Raw genomic sequence first — 18,636 nt, 5'->3', positions numbered from 1 at the left:
ACTCGTCCCAATACCTGGAACCTATCTTGTCTCCTACCGGAGAACCTAACTCATCCCACTTACCTGGGAACTTACCCAGTCGACTATCCTGAAGCTGCAAGAAGTTCTGAACACATCCCGAGAGGTTTCGGTGGATCCCGGGTTTCCGCACCACTTGCCTCCTACCCGTGTCCGACCCGCGGAATAAGGCAACGGCAACTGTGTTCTTCTTCAAGGGGTTTATTCAGCTATCCGTGTACAGCGAGCTTCCTCTCTCTCTTTCTCCTCCCTGTGCATCCCCTTAAAACCTTTTCCTTGTTCCAATCAGCGATTGCCACGATGTCACTACTAATTGGCCACTTTCAATGATGCGAGGTGGGGTGATCGGGTAACCACACCTCTCAGCGTATACAACTCCATATATGGAGTTGTCTTTTCTCTCAAGCAATGCCTATGCCAAGCGCCGCCTTGTAATGGTGAGAGCGGAGCTGCTTCCCACAGCAAAGGATTCGTGACATACATTAAAAAATAATGAAATGCTATTATAATGTTATAATAATGTTATTATAAGTAGAAAGACAGTTTTATTGTCTCCAAAAGAAACTTATTTGCTATAAGAATATCAAATCACCTCCACTGTCATCTACCAAGCATACTGATTGCATCCTGTATTTGTTTATTATATAACTAAAAAAAAATCCCAGCACTGGATAGGAATGTAGTTAAGTGTCATAATTCTTGCCTAACATGTTTTAGGTCCTGTAGCAGTTTGTATTGTTATGCTAATTATGTTACCCAAAAACCTGCTTGCAGTGTCTCGCAAGTAGGACTAAAGGAAGCTTGTCCCCAGTTGGTTTTTGACTGGTCAATAAAGTTACCAGCAGCCAATGGCTGGGCAGAGAGACAGAGGCGAGTTGTTTAGGATTCCCAGGAAGGGACTGCAGTAGGAGGAAGAGGGGATTCTGGTATGACAAGGGCATAAGGAGACAGACCATGCAGGGAAGGTGCAGGAGGAAGAGACCGATGACATGTAGGTGCAGAGGGGAAGCAGCCTCAGGAGCAGAGTTCAGGGCAGCAAAAATAAAAAATAGATTTAGTCAGTCTTAACTAAGGAATATCAGAGAGGAGTGTGTGTTAGCCACATGGAATTAGGGAGTGGCCCAGTCATTGAGCTGTTTAAGGTATTTAAAATATAAGGCTATGTATGTGTGTCTTTCTTTTGGGAATCCAAAAAAAATCCGACAGGGAGTTTAGAGTGTATTAATTTATTACTGCTTCCAGGTCCTGGGTTCTAGTGTGCACACACACCGAACAGAATACAACGTAAGAGAAACGCTTTGGCAGGTTGTAAATGCAAATGATGCACATTTAAAATACTTCTGTCTCTATATGATAGTTCAGAATTTATTGGCGGCAGCAATAGAGGCGCTCAAATCTGGAGTCAAACTGCCTCGACTGTAATCTTTTCCCTCCCCTTACAACCCAGAGACACTTCACCGCTGAGAACGCATGTTAGATGTTGCCAAAGGCTTTTTCTGCATCTGTTGAGATGATCCTGGGGTTTGTTGTTGAGACCCATTATATGATTCATTAGAGTTGTCAGCGTTATCCATCCATTCATCAGCATGAACATCAGCAAGTGACTTTGCCACTGGAATCAGATGCAGGATAACTTTAGAACTCAAATTAATTCTTCCTACACTGCGTTTTCACTTGTAGCTCAATAGATATATTTCCTACTTAGATTTGAATAAGCCACATAATAAAAGATTCTGTTGTATTAAAAAAGATTAGAAATCAAACACTTCAGGGTGGCTGCGCTGAGAGAGGGGAGCAGTGAGTGTTGTTGGCAGGGTTTGGAATCGGACGCTTCACACTCCAGGTGGAGATGTAAAATGGTGCCCCTGCTTTGTAAATACAGCCTGGAAGTGCCTCAAAAATGAACATAGCCACCACGTGAGCCAGAAATGCTATTCCTAGATACAACCAAAATCATGTGCTTATAAAATATATCCACAAATACCCACGTTACTTCTAACAGCCAAAAGTGGAAATCCTACCAACTTCACAAATTAATGAACAGGACCAAAAAGCCTTCCAAATGTGTGTGGTGCCACTGATAGATTCTCAGGGAGCAGATTTATGGAGAGACAGTATGTCTGTTTCCTTAGGGCTCAGGAAGGGAAGATGAGTTGAGAGGTGTCAAAAACTACAGACCACAGAGTTATAGAGACAAGCAAGAAGGCTGATGCCATAGAGACAGGTAATCCATACCTTCAGATGTGAAGTCAGCAAGAGCGGCAAAAACACATTAAAGGACATTACGGAGTCTCCATCAATAGGGTCGACTGACCTGAATTGTTCATTGTATGGTACTGAGGTTGGATTCTGTTCCTTCCACAGAGACTAGGGGGTTGGAAAACCTGTTCCTTTATAAACACATTTAAAGGGGCAGCTCCAGGCCCTGGAGAACATAGTCTCCAGTTACATAGTTACCAAGAGGCTGTAAAAAGATACATCCTCTTTTAGCTAGACAAAGAAAGATATCTCTCTCTCTCTCTCTCTCTCTCTCTCTCTCTCTCTCTCATATATGTGTGTGTGTGCACATACACATATGCTGCAGGTGTGTGCTGTGGATGGACCTGTCTCTAGAGGCCTGATGTCAGGAGTCATCCTTGATTTTTCTCCTCTCTATTGAGACAGTCTGTCTACTGAACCCAGGGCTCATGGGCGGGCTAATCTAGCTAGCCCGTTTGTTCTGGGGAATGCCTCGCTGGAATGCCTACTTGGGCATTTATGTAGTGCTGGGGATGAAATCCTGGTCTTCACCTTTGCATCTCAAGCAATGAACCATCCCCTAGACACCGCCACCCAGAGGAGCACCTGTAGAAATGAAAGAACAAAGAAAAAGGCTTAAGTCTGTGCCTCAAGTTCTCAATTCTACCTAACAGTTAACAGATACTTATGGAGAGCCAGGTGTTGTTCTAGCTGGTCCTACCTCTGTCTGACACCATGAGTCCTGCCTTGGATCAATCTTCCTTTGATATTTCCAAAGGCTTCCCTAAAAGACAAAGAACACATGGAGACAGAAACCCATACCACCATCCCCACCCCCAACTGTGGACCAAATTTTTGGCACCTAGAATCCCAGAATCTTCTGTCAAAATGGCTGATATGTCATATAGACTGGCTGTACTGGTCCTTGGTCCTTCTTGCCTGAAGCTACATAAAGTGTCCACAGGCCTGTGTACTCACAAACACATTCACACAATCTCTCCCAGGCCAGGAAGGGGCTGGGATGGAAGAGAAGGGCTCACCATCCATAAGCCTTCCCTAGTCTGGTTCCGTCACTGGAGATGGACGAGCATCCAAGACACGCGTGAATCTTGTGAAAAGCATGATGCATTGCTACCAGTTAGAAGAGTCACAGCCCATTTGTCTTTATGTTTTTCCTCTTGAAGTCCTAAGTGAGTAGCAATGACGCTGAAACCTCTCTGTCTGCTGCCACCCAAGAAGGCTCTTTCATTTTTTAAAAAAAAATGTAAATTTTTAATATTTTAAAATATTTTATAAATTTTATATTTTATCTTTTTATTTTTTATATTTTTATAATTAAATTATATAAATTTTAAAAAATCAATGCCTTGAGAAATTGTGTGCTTATACTTCCTTTATGACTAATAGGCTTTTGTTCCCTTACGAGTTTTTAGATTATGACAATAAAAATACATTTTCCCCAAAGCCATTTCTGCAGATTCTTCGTGTATCATATGCCCTGATGATGATATGTTCCCAAAGAAAAGTGTCAGTGCTGATAGGAAAAACTAGATGCTAAGGAGTTGGGAACAATGACTAAAAGATAAAGAATTTGAAATATATTACATATTGCAGATTGCTGGAGTCTACCTCATTACTCTTTTCCCTTCATATAGGAGGTGGTGTCAGCATCTTGCCTTCCATGAAAGCTCAAATATACATCAACTGTATTTGTATAAACACTATAGCTGATGTGAAAGCTAAGTCCCAAATAACAGTATGAAAATCAAATGTAGGCAAAATGTTGGAATTGCAAGACAGAAAGAATACCATTGCTAATCTTGTTTAGGGGAATAATGACTTTTAGTATGTTTTTCTTTATTATAATATGAACTATTTCCCCAATGAAAAGGGAAGTGTAAATCTAGAACGTGTGTATTTTACTATATGAAGCTGAACTTACAGTTTACTAAAAATGTTTTAGTCATACTTGAGGAAAGACTAACAAGTTATGAATCACTGTAGACACTCAATTCTTAGAAGTGACACTTGTGATAGCAGAGCCAACCAAACTGGTGGTTTCAGGAAGCCATCTATGCCTGTGGTCTGCGGTCTAGTTACCTAGCATGTCAAGCCTACAAGAGGACAGCCATCTAGTGGTGTATATCAGAATTGCAGTTACTTTGCAAGGCATTTCATTCAATTACCTTTTCAAACTTAACTACTTTGAAGACAAAAGTGAGAAATGAAATGGAAAGATGCTAAAGCTGAGTTTTGAACGTCAATGAGTTTAAAGGACACTCTTAACTGCAACCTTAATACAGACTAAATGCCTGCATAGAGTCCCACTGCACCAATGTAAAAAGGAATATTCGTGAGTTTATCTTACACGGCACTCTGAATTAGACCTTTGCATCCCAACTGACGTGTGACAAGGCTTCTGCTAGCCCAAACATCACGGATTGGTGACCCTGAACACTGGTAATTTAACATAATTTGGTTATTATTTTCCCTTACAACAAGTCACTATGTCTGTTTGCAATAGTACAGCATGAGTCATTTTATAATTTTTATAATTTTATAAATATACACACATATATATAATTTATATATTTGTTTTATTTGTTTTATTTATATTTGTATATATATATATATATATATATATATATACACACACATATACACATTTAGTCAATTAAGTGTTTCATGAGTGAGACCTCAACCTCACCCCATCACTCTCACTTTATCTTCAGGCAGAGGGGCCATGCCTTGTCTGTCCAGGGCTTGTGTCTGATTCACATCCACTTCACCAGTCTTACCAATGTCATTGTCTTTGTAGTGATTTAAATAGAGCCTGTTCTACTGACTCTAGACAGAGACTCTCTCACTTCCTGTAAAAGTTGCAATAAATCCCAGTGCATTTTGTGTTTAGCTTTAAGACCTTGACACCAAGAGGTTTTTTTCTTTTCTTTTCTTTTCTTTTCTTTTCTTTTCTTTTCTTTTCTTTTCTTTTCCTCTCCTTTTTTTCCTGTAGTGCCTACTATGAAACTCAGGCTGACTTCAGATATACTGTGCAGCAGAGGGTGACCTTCTGAGTCTGCAGCCTTTAAGAGTACCTGGGCTACAGCCATGTGTAGCCACAAAGTTTTAAAACCTCCCGTGGTAAGCAAGCACCCTACTTCTAAGTGAGGTGCATCTCTAGCCCGAGTTGCAGATGACTTTTAAAACTAAAATTAAATCTGGCAAGCCAGCTCTGGAGTGTGGGGGTCACATGATGAGAGAGTTGAAAGTTCCTGAATGAACCTTGCCTCCAATATTTGCTGCTTTGTGACCAAAAAAAAAGTATTTGACCTCAAAGGGGTCATGGGTTAAAGAGCAGAATAATTCTTATCTTGAAGAATTGCCAGAAAGAATATACACAATTATGCAGGTGCCAAATCTAGCTCACTACTGACAAAGTGTACTCAGCATACCTTACCTACTCCTGGTACCCTTCCTCGAGGCAACTCTCTGGAGTGTTGCTTTGGGGCTGGCTTCCTCCCGACTTTGTATTAGACTAATCTCAACAACTCTACAGAACCCTGTGACCATTCTGTCTTGCCCTTTATCACTGTGCAGTTATAAAAATGTCCCAGCTGCAGTGCAAGGACTTCAAGAAAAGTCCTGATTTCTCAGTCCATCTGTGGCTATAACAAAACATAAGAGTCTGGGCCATTCCTAAGTGACAAGCTTCCAATCTCACAGTGCTAGAGGCTGGGAAATACAACATCAAGTTGCTGGCTATTCTGGTGACCTCTGCTCTCAAGATGTCATCTTGTTGCTCCAACCCCAGAGAGGACAAATGCGTCCTCCTTACCTAGGAGAAAGGATAAAAGGACAGAGGTAGGGCTGGTGCACTTCTTGTTATCATTTCATGGATTGTGTCAACATGAGTTAGAAAGTGATGAATGTTAATGACCTTTCTTATTGTACCAAGTGCCTGACCAGAAGCAACTATAAGAAGGCCTTGATTTGTCTCATAGTCAAGGGTTCACATTGTATCTCCAGTCATGAAGCAGAGAGAAGCAGGACGTAGGGCCACTACTATACCTTGAGGCACACCTCTAGTGACTTGCTTCCTCTAAAGTGGTGCTGCATCTGCTCCAGATTCTACAGCCTTCTAAAACCATCCACTCCAGATTCTACAGACTTCTAAAACCTCTATGAGCTGGAGACCAAATGTTCAAACTCAGGAGCCTGTGAAGGACATTCCACATTCAAAACAAGTGACACAAATATTGAAGCCATGACACTTATGTGACATGTGCCTCCTCTCCACAACTTTACACACCACTTTTACATACCTTGACACACAACTACTTCCCAAGCTGAACTTCTTGACCCAGGAGGAGGAGCCAGCGATACAATGGTCAAGAGTCTAGAAAACAAACCTTATAGACTCCGTCTCACTGCTCCAAACTTCGGGAGAGTTTCATTCTAGAAACACACCAGCAACCTCGTTTTCAAGTCTCTCAGGATGTCTTGAAGAAAGAAGGATGAGCTTGTAAACTTGTGTCAGCCTAGCTCTTCACATGGGAAGAATGAGGCCCTGGGGTGTCCTGCCCAAGCTGCATAGAGTCCGTAGCACAGCCAGTTTGATTTCCAATCCTAAGTCCTCTTCCGTTTTCCTTCCACCCCTCAGTTCTGCCTGTGCCCTCAAACTCCACACCCATCACCCATCCAGGCAGAAGTTCATTAACAGGTCAGCGTGTTCTTTCCTACCACAGGGCCAGGGACCTAGAATGTCTGCAGACACACATGCAATAGCATTAGGAGACCAAGCTCCCAGGCAAGCATGTTTGTTCAGGCTGCTTACCTGAAGGTGTTGAGTGGGGACAGTGACTCCACCAGGGGACAGTCTTCCTTTTCTTAAAGCTTGCTCTCTTTTCTATTGTTGTCTTTGAATCTTGAGCCATTTCTTCCCCCTCCGTAATACCCTGCAAGCCCCTCTTCTGATAAAACCGATTTAATTAAATATGGGAAGTTTGTTTTGTGTTGTGTCATGATATAAAGTGTCCAAGATAAAGAAACCTTTGAAATCACTCATCTGGACAGTTTCAGAGAGAACCCCAGAGGCAGCAGGGACATCCAATCTCACTCTCCCGGTGGTGTTGACTTGCAGGGCTTGTTGGAGTTTCATTGTGTATGTAATTACCCCTTTCACAGTAGCACAAAGGTCCCTTGACAATAATTATATAACCCTCCTGAGGTTTTAGTGGTTTTTTTTCCTGGCTTGACAACCAAATCTATGGGTCTTTATATTATCCGTGCATTCTAATTTTTAATCATTTTGAGGTGTAGATCCTCTGATGCTTCAGGAAATTTGACACAAGCATGCCCAGATGTTCATCTCTCAGGTGATGCTAGATCACATCAAGTTGAGAACGGAGATGAGCCATCATGCTTGCCTTCGAAGATCAGCTCTCTGGGGCCTTCTCTCTGGCAGCTCCTTGTCTGCCAGCTTCCCCTGTAAGAGTCTGTCTCTGCTCAGCACATCTCCTTTGCTTATCCAAACATGTTTGGGAGACCAGAATCCCAAACATGTCAGCACAGCCTGCCAATCACAGAGACTGCGGTGGTTCGCTCTTGATCTGTGAAGGGGAAGTCAGGTCAAGTGTGTTTGTTTTGAGGTGTCATTGTTGCTGGTGTGGACTACGCAGGTTCCTTCTGTCTTTGGTGTAAACATTGTACACCAAGAAACCAAGTGAATTTCTTTCTTTCATTAAAGTACCTTTCCTAGGGAGGCAAGCCCCTGCCGGCAAGTTGGCAAGTTTTTAAATTCCTCTCCTCTCCACTGACTCATAAACTCAGCCGACACCCCAACTCTCTGTAACTGGATGCCAGAGGCTGTGCTCTGGGCTTTGTCCAGGTCTGCGGCAGGTCAGCCCTCCCCTGAGGTGGAGCCACGCCTGTATCCTGCGCTTAAACCCTTGTACCTCATCTGCCACCAGGGATCTGCCCGCCTTCGGCCCAACGGGAGAAGGAGTTTGGGCGCAGTTCGTGGAAAACTCAAAGGAAAACCAACTCTGCTCGCAGTCCCCAGCTCCCCTGGCCATGGCACCACAGGGACGACTTCTCATCCGCGGGGGTCGCGTGGTCAACGATGACTTCTCACAGGTGGCCGACGTGCTAGTGGAGGACGGCGTGGTGCGGGCGCTGGGGAGGGACCTGCTGCCTCCTGGAGATGCGTCCCGGGGGCTGCGGATCCTGGATGCCGCGGGCAAGCTCGTCCTGCCGGGAGGCATCGACACGCACACGCACATGCAATTCCCGTTCATGGGCTCGCAGTCAGTCGACGACTTCTACCAGGGCACCAAGGTACCCAACCCACAGGCCTATAATCTGGGGTCTCTAGCGCCTCCACCCCGTTGGCTCCTGTGCAGTGCTAGGGACTGGGGTGGAGTGAGACACTTGAGTTAGCTGTGAGTTCAAAAGGACGCCCATCTGGGGCGAAGATACTGTATGCTGTGCTCTGTGGTGCTAGCCCAGCATATGGGCTCTCTACTTTTCCTTTTGGATTATTTGCCACTCTGGAGGCTACCTCTTCCCTTGCCTTTTCTCTAGGCACCACCTCCTGGCGACCCGCAATTCTCTTTTGTCGTGATAATCCACCGGGGTTTGCAAAGCTGCTATACTGTCTATACAGTTGGCTTGTTGGTTTTCCAAATTGGCCTTCACAGCCTTTTCTCCCAGTTCTCCACTCCAGCCAACAAGTGAAAACTCCATTCACCCAGAGGATACTGCTATGACTAGCGAGGGCTGGGTGAGTGGAAGCCTCCAGAGCCCATCCCTGTAGAAGTAAGATAGCCTGTCCAGGATTTTGAAGATGAAGCCTTCTAGGAGTGTTCTTCCAGCCTTTACTCACACCAAGGTGACCCCTCCAACCTCTTTTGCTACCTGCTTGCTCCAGGCAATAGTACCTGCCTACTGTTAGTGATATACAGGAAGCAGCCAGATCTGGATCTTAGGAGAGGAAGGCTGGTCTTAGTCCAAACGAAGACCACAAGCTCAGACCAATGAAAGGTGTGGTAAAGGTTTCCTTGGAGCTTCTGAAACCACCACGGGATTGTCAAGGCAGCTTTAGAGGGAATTAAAAAGGCATCCCCTATGCCTAGGCTGAAGATGTCAACTCCACACCATTTTTAAGTCTTGCCTCTAAGCTGCCTTGAGAGAAAGAGGCTTCTTCCAAAGGGGAGATACATTGATTTCCTCAAGGCCAAGGTTATTCAATGGATTCCTCTCAGGACTGTGTCTAAACGTGTCCAGCCACTGAGGCCTCAGAGCAACATAGCAGTTCACACTACATGGTGTTCATTTCATTTACTAACCTGGTTTTAAACCCCACCCCCCTCCTCACTTTCCCCAGCCAACTATCCCAGTCCCACAACCACACAGAACAGTTAACAGAAAGGAAAAAGGCAGGCAGATCTGACCCAGAGAGAAGGGTCCAGGACACATTGCCTAACTTTTGGAATGCTTCTTCCTAGTTATACATTACCAGTGTCTATCATCATGTTAGTGTCTTCTGCAGGACAAACTGTTGACCCTTTCAAAATTAGAGTACTGTATTGTGAATCTACCTCCTTTTACAAAGGGTCATGAATATATTTTTGTATTTGGAATGAATCTGTCAGTGATCAGAACAATTCACAATTGTAGATAACTAGAATAATAATAGATAGGCAGAAAGAAGAAAAATATCTCCAAGCACCTTCCCCACGCCCGCCGATATTTCTGCTCATTCCCTTGTGCTTCTTAATTTTGTATACTGTAGATTCTTGACATCATGTGGGGCATATGTGTGCATGAGTGTGGAAATGTAAGCCTGTATATGAAGCTGTGTGACCAGCCGTTATCATTTACAGTGCGAGCCGTTTCTGTCATTGCAGACCTATCATTGACAATAGGTTGCTGATGTCAGGGTATGACTTTGAGGAACGCCATCTGTGGAATGGAGAGCAGAGGTCCTGCCTACCACTTGCCGGACTCACTTCGGCATCTTCCTGAAGGCCTAGCAGTAACTGTCCTTCCCTTTAATCTGGTCAGGGTTCAGGATGAAGCAGCTATGGAGAAGAGTTTGGAATATTAGGACAAGGGGCATGTTGTCCCTTCCTAAGAGTTAGTCGTGTGTGTCCTGAGGTGCAGGCAGCTGGTGCTTTCTCTTCTCAGACATTCTGAAACTTTTACAGAAAAGAGGGATTTATAGTTCCTCCCTAAGAAGGTATCTCCTTGAAGCATGTGACAGAGGACTGCCAGCCACCAGTGGTCTCTTTGGGTATTTCTATTTTTAAAGATTGTCAGAATGTAAAGCAAAATGTACTCTGAATGAGCCAAGTGTGATGAGCAGGGAATAGTATGAACAGAGAGAGTAAGGCTTTGTAAACACACTGTGTCTACTAAATGCTGAAGAGTATTCACAATGGGGCTGAATTGTTGATGTTGATCTTAAAAATGGATCCCAAGAAAACCATTCAGAAAGGCCCAAGAAGGAGACTCCATAAGGGAACAGGATGAGGAAGACCCAGATCCACGCAAACACTCGGTCACTGGCCTGAGTCTTCTTTCGTGGTCTGCACAACAGCTCTCCAGACAGTGTTGATGAATAAGTCCTTGGTTTGTGAAATTAGGAATAAAGAGACCCTGTGTAGAGAATGAATATATTACATAATTTAAAGCCTAAAGAAACATCATTTTAGCCCTTTTAACTGACAACTCTCCCACAGAGAACACGCTGTATACCAATAGGGCTACATTATGCAATACCCTTACAGTAGTGGGTGCCTTCGTCTGTATTTTTAACAACTGAAAAAAAGAATTAGAGCAACTTACCTGCCTCAGGGGGCACAGCTAGGAAATGTCCAAGTTAACAGCTTTCAAAATTTAGCACAGCTTGACTCCCTCTCCAGAGCCCACACCTACAGACTCCGTGCTTTCGGGGAAAACATCCAGTGTTCTGATCTACCGGAGTGGCCAATGATGGGTGACAGAACTGTGTGACTCATGTGTTCATGTGAGATGGAATTCTCAGGAACAAGGCACAAGACGGCCTCAGGAAGTGCAGTTGTGCTGCAGCTCACCTGCAGTTAAAGTTATCAAACTGAATACCTGTCACAGGCATGTCCACAGGGCATCCAAATACGCACGTGCAGCCACAGGACACGCACAGAAAGTCACAATGTAAATATGATATATTATGCTTTCGGGAGATGGGGCCAAAAGGTTACAGCAAAGCTACTTGCTTTCTGCAGCCACAAGGATGATCAGATTATAACATTTGACACAGAGAAGGGAGATTGTGTGTGGTGCTCTTTTTCCTGATCGTTGCGATGGGGCCCAATCTGAAGAATGAAATATAGGTCAACTAAAGGTTATGTATTTGCAACTCTAGTTCATGTCAGGCATTGGTTTAAAGCCTGTAATGGTTTTACTTAATTACAGGTAAAAGCTTTCTGTCTAAGGTAAGTAATGGAAACTGTTCTGCTTTGAAGAAGTCGTCTCTCATTCTGTCTACACTGGCTGTAAAGTGATCTTCCAAGAATTCAGTAGCCACAGAGAAAAACCATGTGTGATTTAAAAAAAAAAAATTGTGAATTTTTTAGTTATTGTGAATTCAATAAACCTGAAAGAATTACATCTTAACTACATTGTATAATAAAAGCAAAAATTATAAGAGTTCTGCAAGTTTTAAAATATATGTCTTTATAGTGAGACAAAGGCCCATGCTGGGTGGGTGGACACACATTTAAAAGGTGATGGACTAAGCAGCAGGCAGAGGACTCATCCCCCAGTAATCCAGGGAAACAGCCCAGCATGCTCCTTTTCTTTTTCTTCCTTTCTGTTTTTTGCTTTTCTTTCTTTCATCTTCTTTTTTTAAAAGACAGAAAGTTCTCACAATTATAGAGAAAGGAAATTAAGCTTTGCTTTGGGCAACCTTGGTGACATGCCATGAGAGCGATTACTTCCAAGGTACGTGATTAGGCAGTTTTGCAGTTGTATTTATAGAGCTTTCTCACCTTGTAGAAGAAACCTTGAAATCCCCTTTTCTAATGCCTGCCAGACTAGACTTAGCTAAAGAGCTGGGTGGCTGACCCAGTGACCTCTGCACATCACTTCCTGCCTTGGGGTTGTCAGCATCCATTGGATAAATAATTCATAGGATATAAATAAATAAATAAATATCTGTCAGTTGTGTTAGAGCTCTTATAGGTATTCAACATGTATTAGTATAATAAACTGCATTTAAAAATAAAAGTACGCGCCGGGCAGTGGTGGCACACACCTTTAATCCCAGAACTTGGGAGGCAGAGGCAGGCGGATTTCTGAGTTCGAGGCCAGCCTGGTCTACAGAGTGAGTTCCAGGACAGCCAGGGCTATACAGAGAAACCCTGTCTAGAAAAACCAAAAATAAATAAATAAATAAATTAAATAAATTAAATAAATTAAATAAATTACACAGTAGAATTTAAAAAATAGTATTTAGATGACCTACAATCTTAAGGTTTTTCTACCTATCCATTTATATTTTTCTTTGAAGGGAAACATAAAAACATATTTTTTTTCTACAAAAAGAGCTAGCCGTGCTCTTTAAATGCTTGCCTGTGTCATTAAATGTTATAGATACATACAACTTTGAGGCCTATCACTCCTGTTCAGACTGTCTTCCATCTTTTTAACTTCTATGTCTCTTGAGTAGCAAGGTGTCTGTCTACCAATCTTCAGCATCACAACTAGATATTAAAGAAGCATCTCAAAGTCAGGGCACTGCAAACCAAATGTTCTCATCTTCTAAGCCTTAACAGCTAGCCAGACAGGTCAATCATTGTTCTTATGCTTGCTAACTAGCATATGAACGAGCATATTCTGAGAAGTCATTCCCAGAATTCCACGCTAGGATAAACAAATACTAACTGTTTTAAAGGAGTTTGATACATTCAGACTGCTTGTCATTTGCGCTCCTTTAAAACCCACATTTCACCACATCCTGGCCGTCGGCACATATCGGCTTTAAAAGAAAAGCTATGTCAATTTAATAGAAAAAAATCCTTATTTTAAAATTACCTCATTTTAAAAATTACTAGACAGGCTGAACCCTCATATTGTGTTGATGTTTGGTTGTTCTAGCACTGAGTATTTGTAATTGCATGCTTTTAAAAAAATGTCTATTTAATGATCATAAAGCTAGAATTAGACTACCCCAAAGGGAGAAGAAATAACACCGTAAGGATGAATTCGGAACTCTGATGTCATAAGTAGGCTTTGGCTGTTGGGGTGCCCTGTGTTAGGATCCCTCCAAGTCCAGGACTTGTCTTCCTTTTGCTGTTCAGACTCAAACAGTCCATATTAGTAATTCCATGATTTCTCCTTCATTTGTCTGACTGAAGTATGCTCCATGTTCAACAAAGGTGGTCGAAGCAAGGTTGCTGGTGGGGAGCCCTCCTTTGCCATGTTGGCTTGTAACTGGAAATGTGAAAGTTGAAATGGCAAGAGTTAGTTTTGCCAGAGAGGACAGATTCGTGTTTTTGTTTGTTTGTTTGTTTGTTTGTTTTTGTTTTTTGTTGTTTTGTTTTTTTTTTTAATCATGCATGTAGGTGGAGATTCGTGGAGAAATGTGCTTCCAGTAATTGTTTAGAGCTTGGTGCTTATATCCCATCTGAAGAGAAGGTAGGGGAGGGTGGGAGTGGGACTCTAACAAGCACAAATGACTTCCTAATAAAGATAAGGGAGGAGGGATACAGGCATGGGGGAAAAAGAAAGACTCATAGACCGTAGGGAAACAGATGAGGGAAAGGACAGTGTGGCCATGGCTGTTTAGGCATCTAGACCCCAGTGAGGAACCATCTACCTCTAGAAGCAAAACTCTTGGGATGAGAATTTATAATAACTGGGTTCTTTACAGTGGCTGCTCTGCTTGATGGGAGAGGTGAGAGATCAGAAAACCCCTATCCTTAAATGTCCTTAGCTCAAAATAATTTTGATGCCTCAATTTTGGATTCCTAACTGCCAACTAATATTAACAGTTTCTTCAAATATGTTTAGAAATTATATTGGCTTAGGAAAATGGCAGTAGTAGATTTTTTTCTCTCAGGTCTATGGCCTCTCTGGCCATGAATAATTAGTTGATTTTGCTTACAGTGCTGGGCATGAATCCTCTCCTGTTGAGAAGGTCTTAAGTCTACTGAAATAGCTGTTGGCTAGCCCCAAGATAAAAGTACCACTATTGCACCATGGTGGGTATCTTGCATGTGCGGGTGAGGTTCATTGTTGCAGTTCATTTGTTTATACATAGGTGGGACTACCAATCGCTCGTCTCTCTGTCTCTCTTGGCATCTTGCATAGCGCCTTCTGATACTATTAAGAGACAGTTCTCAAGGAAGAGGAATCCAGGTCAGTTTCAACTTGATTCCACCAAGTCCCGTATTCAAAGTGTGAGATGTCTTCAGCAGTAAGGTCTCACCTTCAAGTTCTAGGAGGCAACCATGGCAGAGGAGAGGAAACAGACAACACCATGGCATCTTAGAGCCCGGGTGCACACTGGTCTGGTGAATTTTATACAACATAGAGCTTTCAGATATGCCCAGAGTCTGCTTTCCAAATTCACATGGAAGGATCTAAGAGTAAGGCTAGCCATAATTTTGGGGAAATGAAATTTTCTGACAACGTGCAAAAGGCATAGCGTTTCCAATTTGTAAATGAAAAAGTCAAGGATCATCCCTCCATCTCAACACTTTTGAGCGCCTTGGCTCCTCCCTTTTCTCTGTCTTAAACATTTTGGAGTACACCAATGAGCCAAACACTGTAATGGGCACAGAAATGAAGTAACATCAATAAATATGAAGGATAGGACCAAGGTTCCCTGGAAGATTCTATCGTGTGACCAAGGTTAAGAGTCAGTCACTAGTCAGAGAAAGGGTCAAGGGAGGGGAGAAAATGACCAGCACCTCTCTCTGAGAGGGGAAGAGCTGAGCCCCAGAGAAAAAAGGGCAGCACTGTTAGAGAGGCATGAAAAGGTTGGCAAGAGATAACAACAGAAAGCTGAGGAGTCAGGTATGAGGTGAGATCCACCAGGACCTTTGGAACTGAATAACAGCTGCTCTTTCATCTTAAGAGTGGAGCAAAGACAAAGACTGGAAGGCCCATGTCCCAGGGACAGGTGTGTGCTCTGTGGACCCCCTACCTCTCAGTTAAGTGTCTGTTGTCTGAACACTCCCAGGGAAGGGATTCACCCAGCCCCTGTAGCCCGTGTGCTGCTTTTCTCTTTCCTCTTTCTTTTCCCCTCTTGCTTCTTTTTTCCCCCATTCTCATTTATCTAATCAGACTAAGAAAAAAGTGACACAGATCATGGAAGGTGGCAATCCAGAAGGTGGAAGGACCCCTGGGATTGATCAGAGGTGGACTCAAGGAATTTTGTATAGGGACTGGGTATAAGAATTTTGGGAAGGAAACTAGAAGATCTCAAGTGGGACACTTCAGAATCTAGTGCAAAACTGGATAAAATGTGTCCTCAATGTCCCGTGGCTTTTGGAGGGCAAGTGTGCACCTTCCAAACCCCAAATATTATACTTCTGGGATGGGGACTTAGGTTGAGATGTTTTCATACATCTTAGTGACTATCAGAAAGCTACCAGTTCAACCCAGAGCTTTTCTCCCTAAGGCCCAACCGTACTGTGAGGCTGTTTTTTGTTTTATTTGGATTCTGTGGTAAATTTTAGTGAACAAAGTCAGACTTTTCAGGATGAGCTTAGACGTGGAAAACAAGAATATGCTTTGGGGGACTTTTCAGTAGTGGTTTACAACCTAATCTATTCTTCAACAAGAACTCACATTATGTGACATTATGACCTACTGTGGGGGGGTATCTCTAGGTACACTCTATTGTGTTTATATTAGAAACACAGTCCCCAGAAGAGGGGTTTAGATAAACTGGAAGGCTTTCGAAGGCAACTAGTCAACAAAATTAGGAGCTGGGAGAATTGATTTATGAGCCAATATTAGAAAAGGTAAAAGCATCTTGTTTGGCTCACTGACAAGTAAAAGAACCCTCAATCAGGAGTAAAGAAGCAATGGTTTCGTGGCTATAGACTGCATTCTCCCACTCACTAGAGTATACAAAGTCATGTCTAGTCTTGCGGGAGGAGGCAGGACAGGGAGAACAAGAGGGGAGCAGAAACAAAATGGAGAAGAAACAAAAGAGATTGCCCCTCTCTGTTCTCTTCCCTGCTTCCAGTTAGTTAGAAGATGTAACATTTGCTCCAGAAACTGCCTACTTTTGTTTTACAAGAGTGGTGGCCCCTCTGTCTTCTAGGGCATCACCCAAAGCTCTGCTTATGACTTACATATCATAAATCTGTCTATTTGCCTTTATGTCATACAAGTATAAAACATTTTTGATTAAGAGAGTTAGGCTTTAATAGAAAATTTTGCAGACCTTGAAAATAATGTTTTACTGCTGGGAAAATGAGCCAACCTCTAATCACACTGGCCATTACACTGTGCAATCTCCAGTGAAGACGTTTGTCCGGCCTGGGGCCTGGTTCTCCTTCTGCTGGTGTTTGTAGAATGTTACCTTGGCATCTCTTCTTGCGTCCTGCTTGTCTCTCTCTAGCATCTGCTACAGGACAGCCTCCTCTTCTTTCTCCTGCCCATGGTCCATCAGTATCATGACTGTAAATATCACTGAGTGGCCAGGGACCCAAACACTTCACATTCAGCGTGCTCCAACCCTGAACTCATGCTTCTTCAAAGTCCAATGGTTCTTCTCCCTGCCAGTGCTGATATTATAAATCTCCCCAGTCAGGTCTCATTGGCTTCCCTTTACCCTACACTGTCCTGTCTTCCTCCGCTGGGCAGTGACGTTTTGTGCGGTCTTGGATGGCCTCTGCCCTTTACCACATCTTGCTGAGCTTCTGACTCCTCTGGAGCACAGTGGCTTTGTCCCTAGCCTGCTTCTGCCGAGTATTCTAATGGGCGTTCTCTACCGGGTCTCCTCTTCTCTGTCGTGGCCAGCAATGCTGAGGAGCTGTAGACATGATACCAGGTACAAGACTCCAGATGAATCAGTTCTGAGGGTGTGGCAAGCATGTGCTGTGTTAGATACTACCCCAATTACTGACAGTTTCCACATGGACATCTGACTTTTAATTTAAACCCAAACTTCCTCAGATCTCTAATCTCTCTCTCTCTCTCTCTCTCTCTCTCTCTCTCTCTCTCTCCTTAGTAGCCTTTTCTATATCAGGCAATTTAGGAAGATTTTCTCACATGTAGCATTTTCTATAGTATGATGGTAGAAATGGATCTTCTGTCTCTTGTCCCAGCATATTGTGCTACAATTACTTGTGTTTCAGGCACAGTGGTTCTCAACCTGTGGGTCGCGACCCCTTTGGCAACCTTCTATTTCCAAAACTATTTACATGACAATCCATAGCAGTAGCAAAGTTAGTTATGAAGTGGCAATGCAAAAAATGTTGTGGTTGGGGGTCCCCATGACATGAGGAAATGTATTAAAGTGTTGTGGCATTGGGAAGTTTGAGAGCCACTACTCTAGAGCATCCACACCCTGAGGGGAGAAGAAAGCATTCATGATTATGAATTATGTATCCTTCCAGGCTTCCCCTGTTTCATGTGTGGTGAATTTATAACGTTTTTATCAGAACATAAGTCATATGCAATGAAACTTGGCCATGTAACTGTATAGTTCCATAATTTCTGGAATATTGACAGATCATGGAGATATCACCACACTGAGTTCCTCCTCCTACCAAATAGCACCTGAGGCACCATCCTCCTCTCAGGACACCTCCTTCAGCCCTACTTAATCTCCATTCTACTTTCTGTCCCCATGGATTTTCCTCTCTGGAGCATTTTCCATAATTGTGCAATGTGTGCCTTTCATGACTGCCACCTCCCACTGGGCGTCATGTTTTCTAAGGTCCATCTGTGCTGTGGCTGGAGTGAAGAGTCCATTCCTTCTGAAGGCTGAATGCTGCCCCATTGCTGTGTAGCTAACAGGCAGTTTCTACTTCTTGACCACAGTAGCAAATGCTGACTAGAATCTTGGCGCACAAGTCTTGGGGGTAGACATGTTTGCACTGATCTTGAGTGTACACCAGAGAGTAGACCCCTGGGTCGTGCTTCATCTGTATAACGATCTAAGGAACTCCAAGGCATCTGTATATTTCTACGCTCTCACCAGGAGCAGACGGCTCATTTTCTATGACTTTGTGTATACATCCTGACAATAATTTTTAATCGATTTATGGTGAACAGGTTCTGACATACTTCTTGTCATTCTTTCCTAGACAATACAGAATAACAATTATTTACAAGACATTTACATATATGAGATATCTAGGGGTATACACAGGA

General features: G+C 43.1%; 1 protein-coding gene and 1 long non-coding RNA gene across 8 annotated transcripts in view; one reads left to right on the top strand and one right to left on the bottom strand.

Annotated features, from left to right (window-relative positions):
* Positions 1–1,228: 1,228 nt before the first annotated feature.
* On the bottom strand, positions 1,229–7,631 carry LOC143434065 (uncharacterized). 7 transcript variants are annotated; one of them, XR_013103252.1, is made up of 6 exons: positions 7,091–7,631; positions 6,666–6,755; positions 6,325–6,471; positions 2,978–3,040; positions 2,809–2,862; positions 1,229–1,630 (listed from the first exon to the last, which is right to left on the bottom strand). It is a non-coding gene; the product is annotated as an uncharacterized LOC143434065 (long non-coding RNA). The 7 variants fall into 7 exon arrangements; XR_013103249.1 differs by having other exon boundaries at positions 6,579–6,755; positions 7,091–7,626; XR_013103250.1 differs by lacking the exon at positions 7,091–7,631 and having other exon boundaries at positions 2,766–2,862; positions 6,579–7,081.
* Positions 7,632–8,208: 577 nt separating this feature from the next.
* Dpys (dihydropyrimidinase) overlaps positions 8,209–18,636 on the top strand; it is a 77,606-nt gene continuing 67,178 nt past the window's right edge. The window contains exon 1 of the mRNA XM_034516497.2: positions 8,209–8,592. Within this exon, the coding sequence (XP_034372388.1) occupies positions 8,329–8,592 (264 nt within the window). The 5' untranslated portion in view covers positions 8,209–8,328. The remainder of the gene's footprint in view (positions 8,593–18,636) is intronic.

The sequence above is a fragment of the Arvicanthis niloticus genome, chromosome 13, assembly GCF_011762505.2.
Source record: "Arvicanthis niloticus isolate mArvNil1 chromosome 13, mArvNil1.pat.X, whole genome shotgun sequence".
NCBI classification, from domain to species: domain Eukaryota; kingdom Metazoa; phylum Chordata; class Mammalia; order Rodentia; family Muridae; genus Arvicanthis; species Arvicanthis niloticus.
The sequence above is the reverse complement of the archived record's forward strand: the minus strand, read 5'-3'. Positions and strand labels throughout refer to the sequence as shown.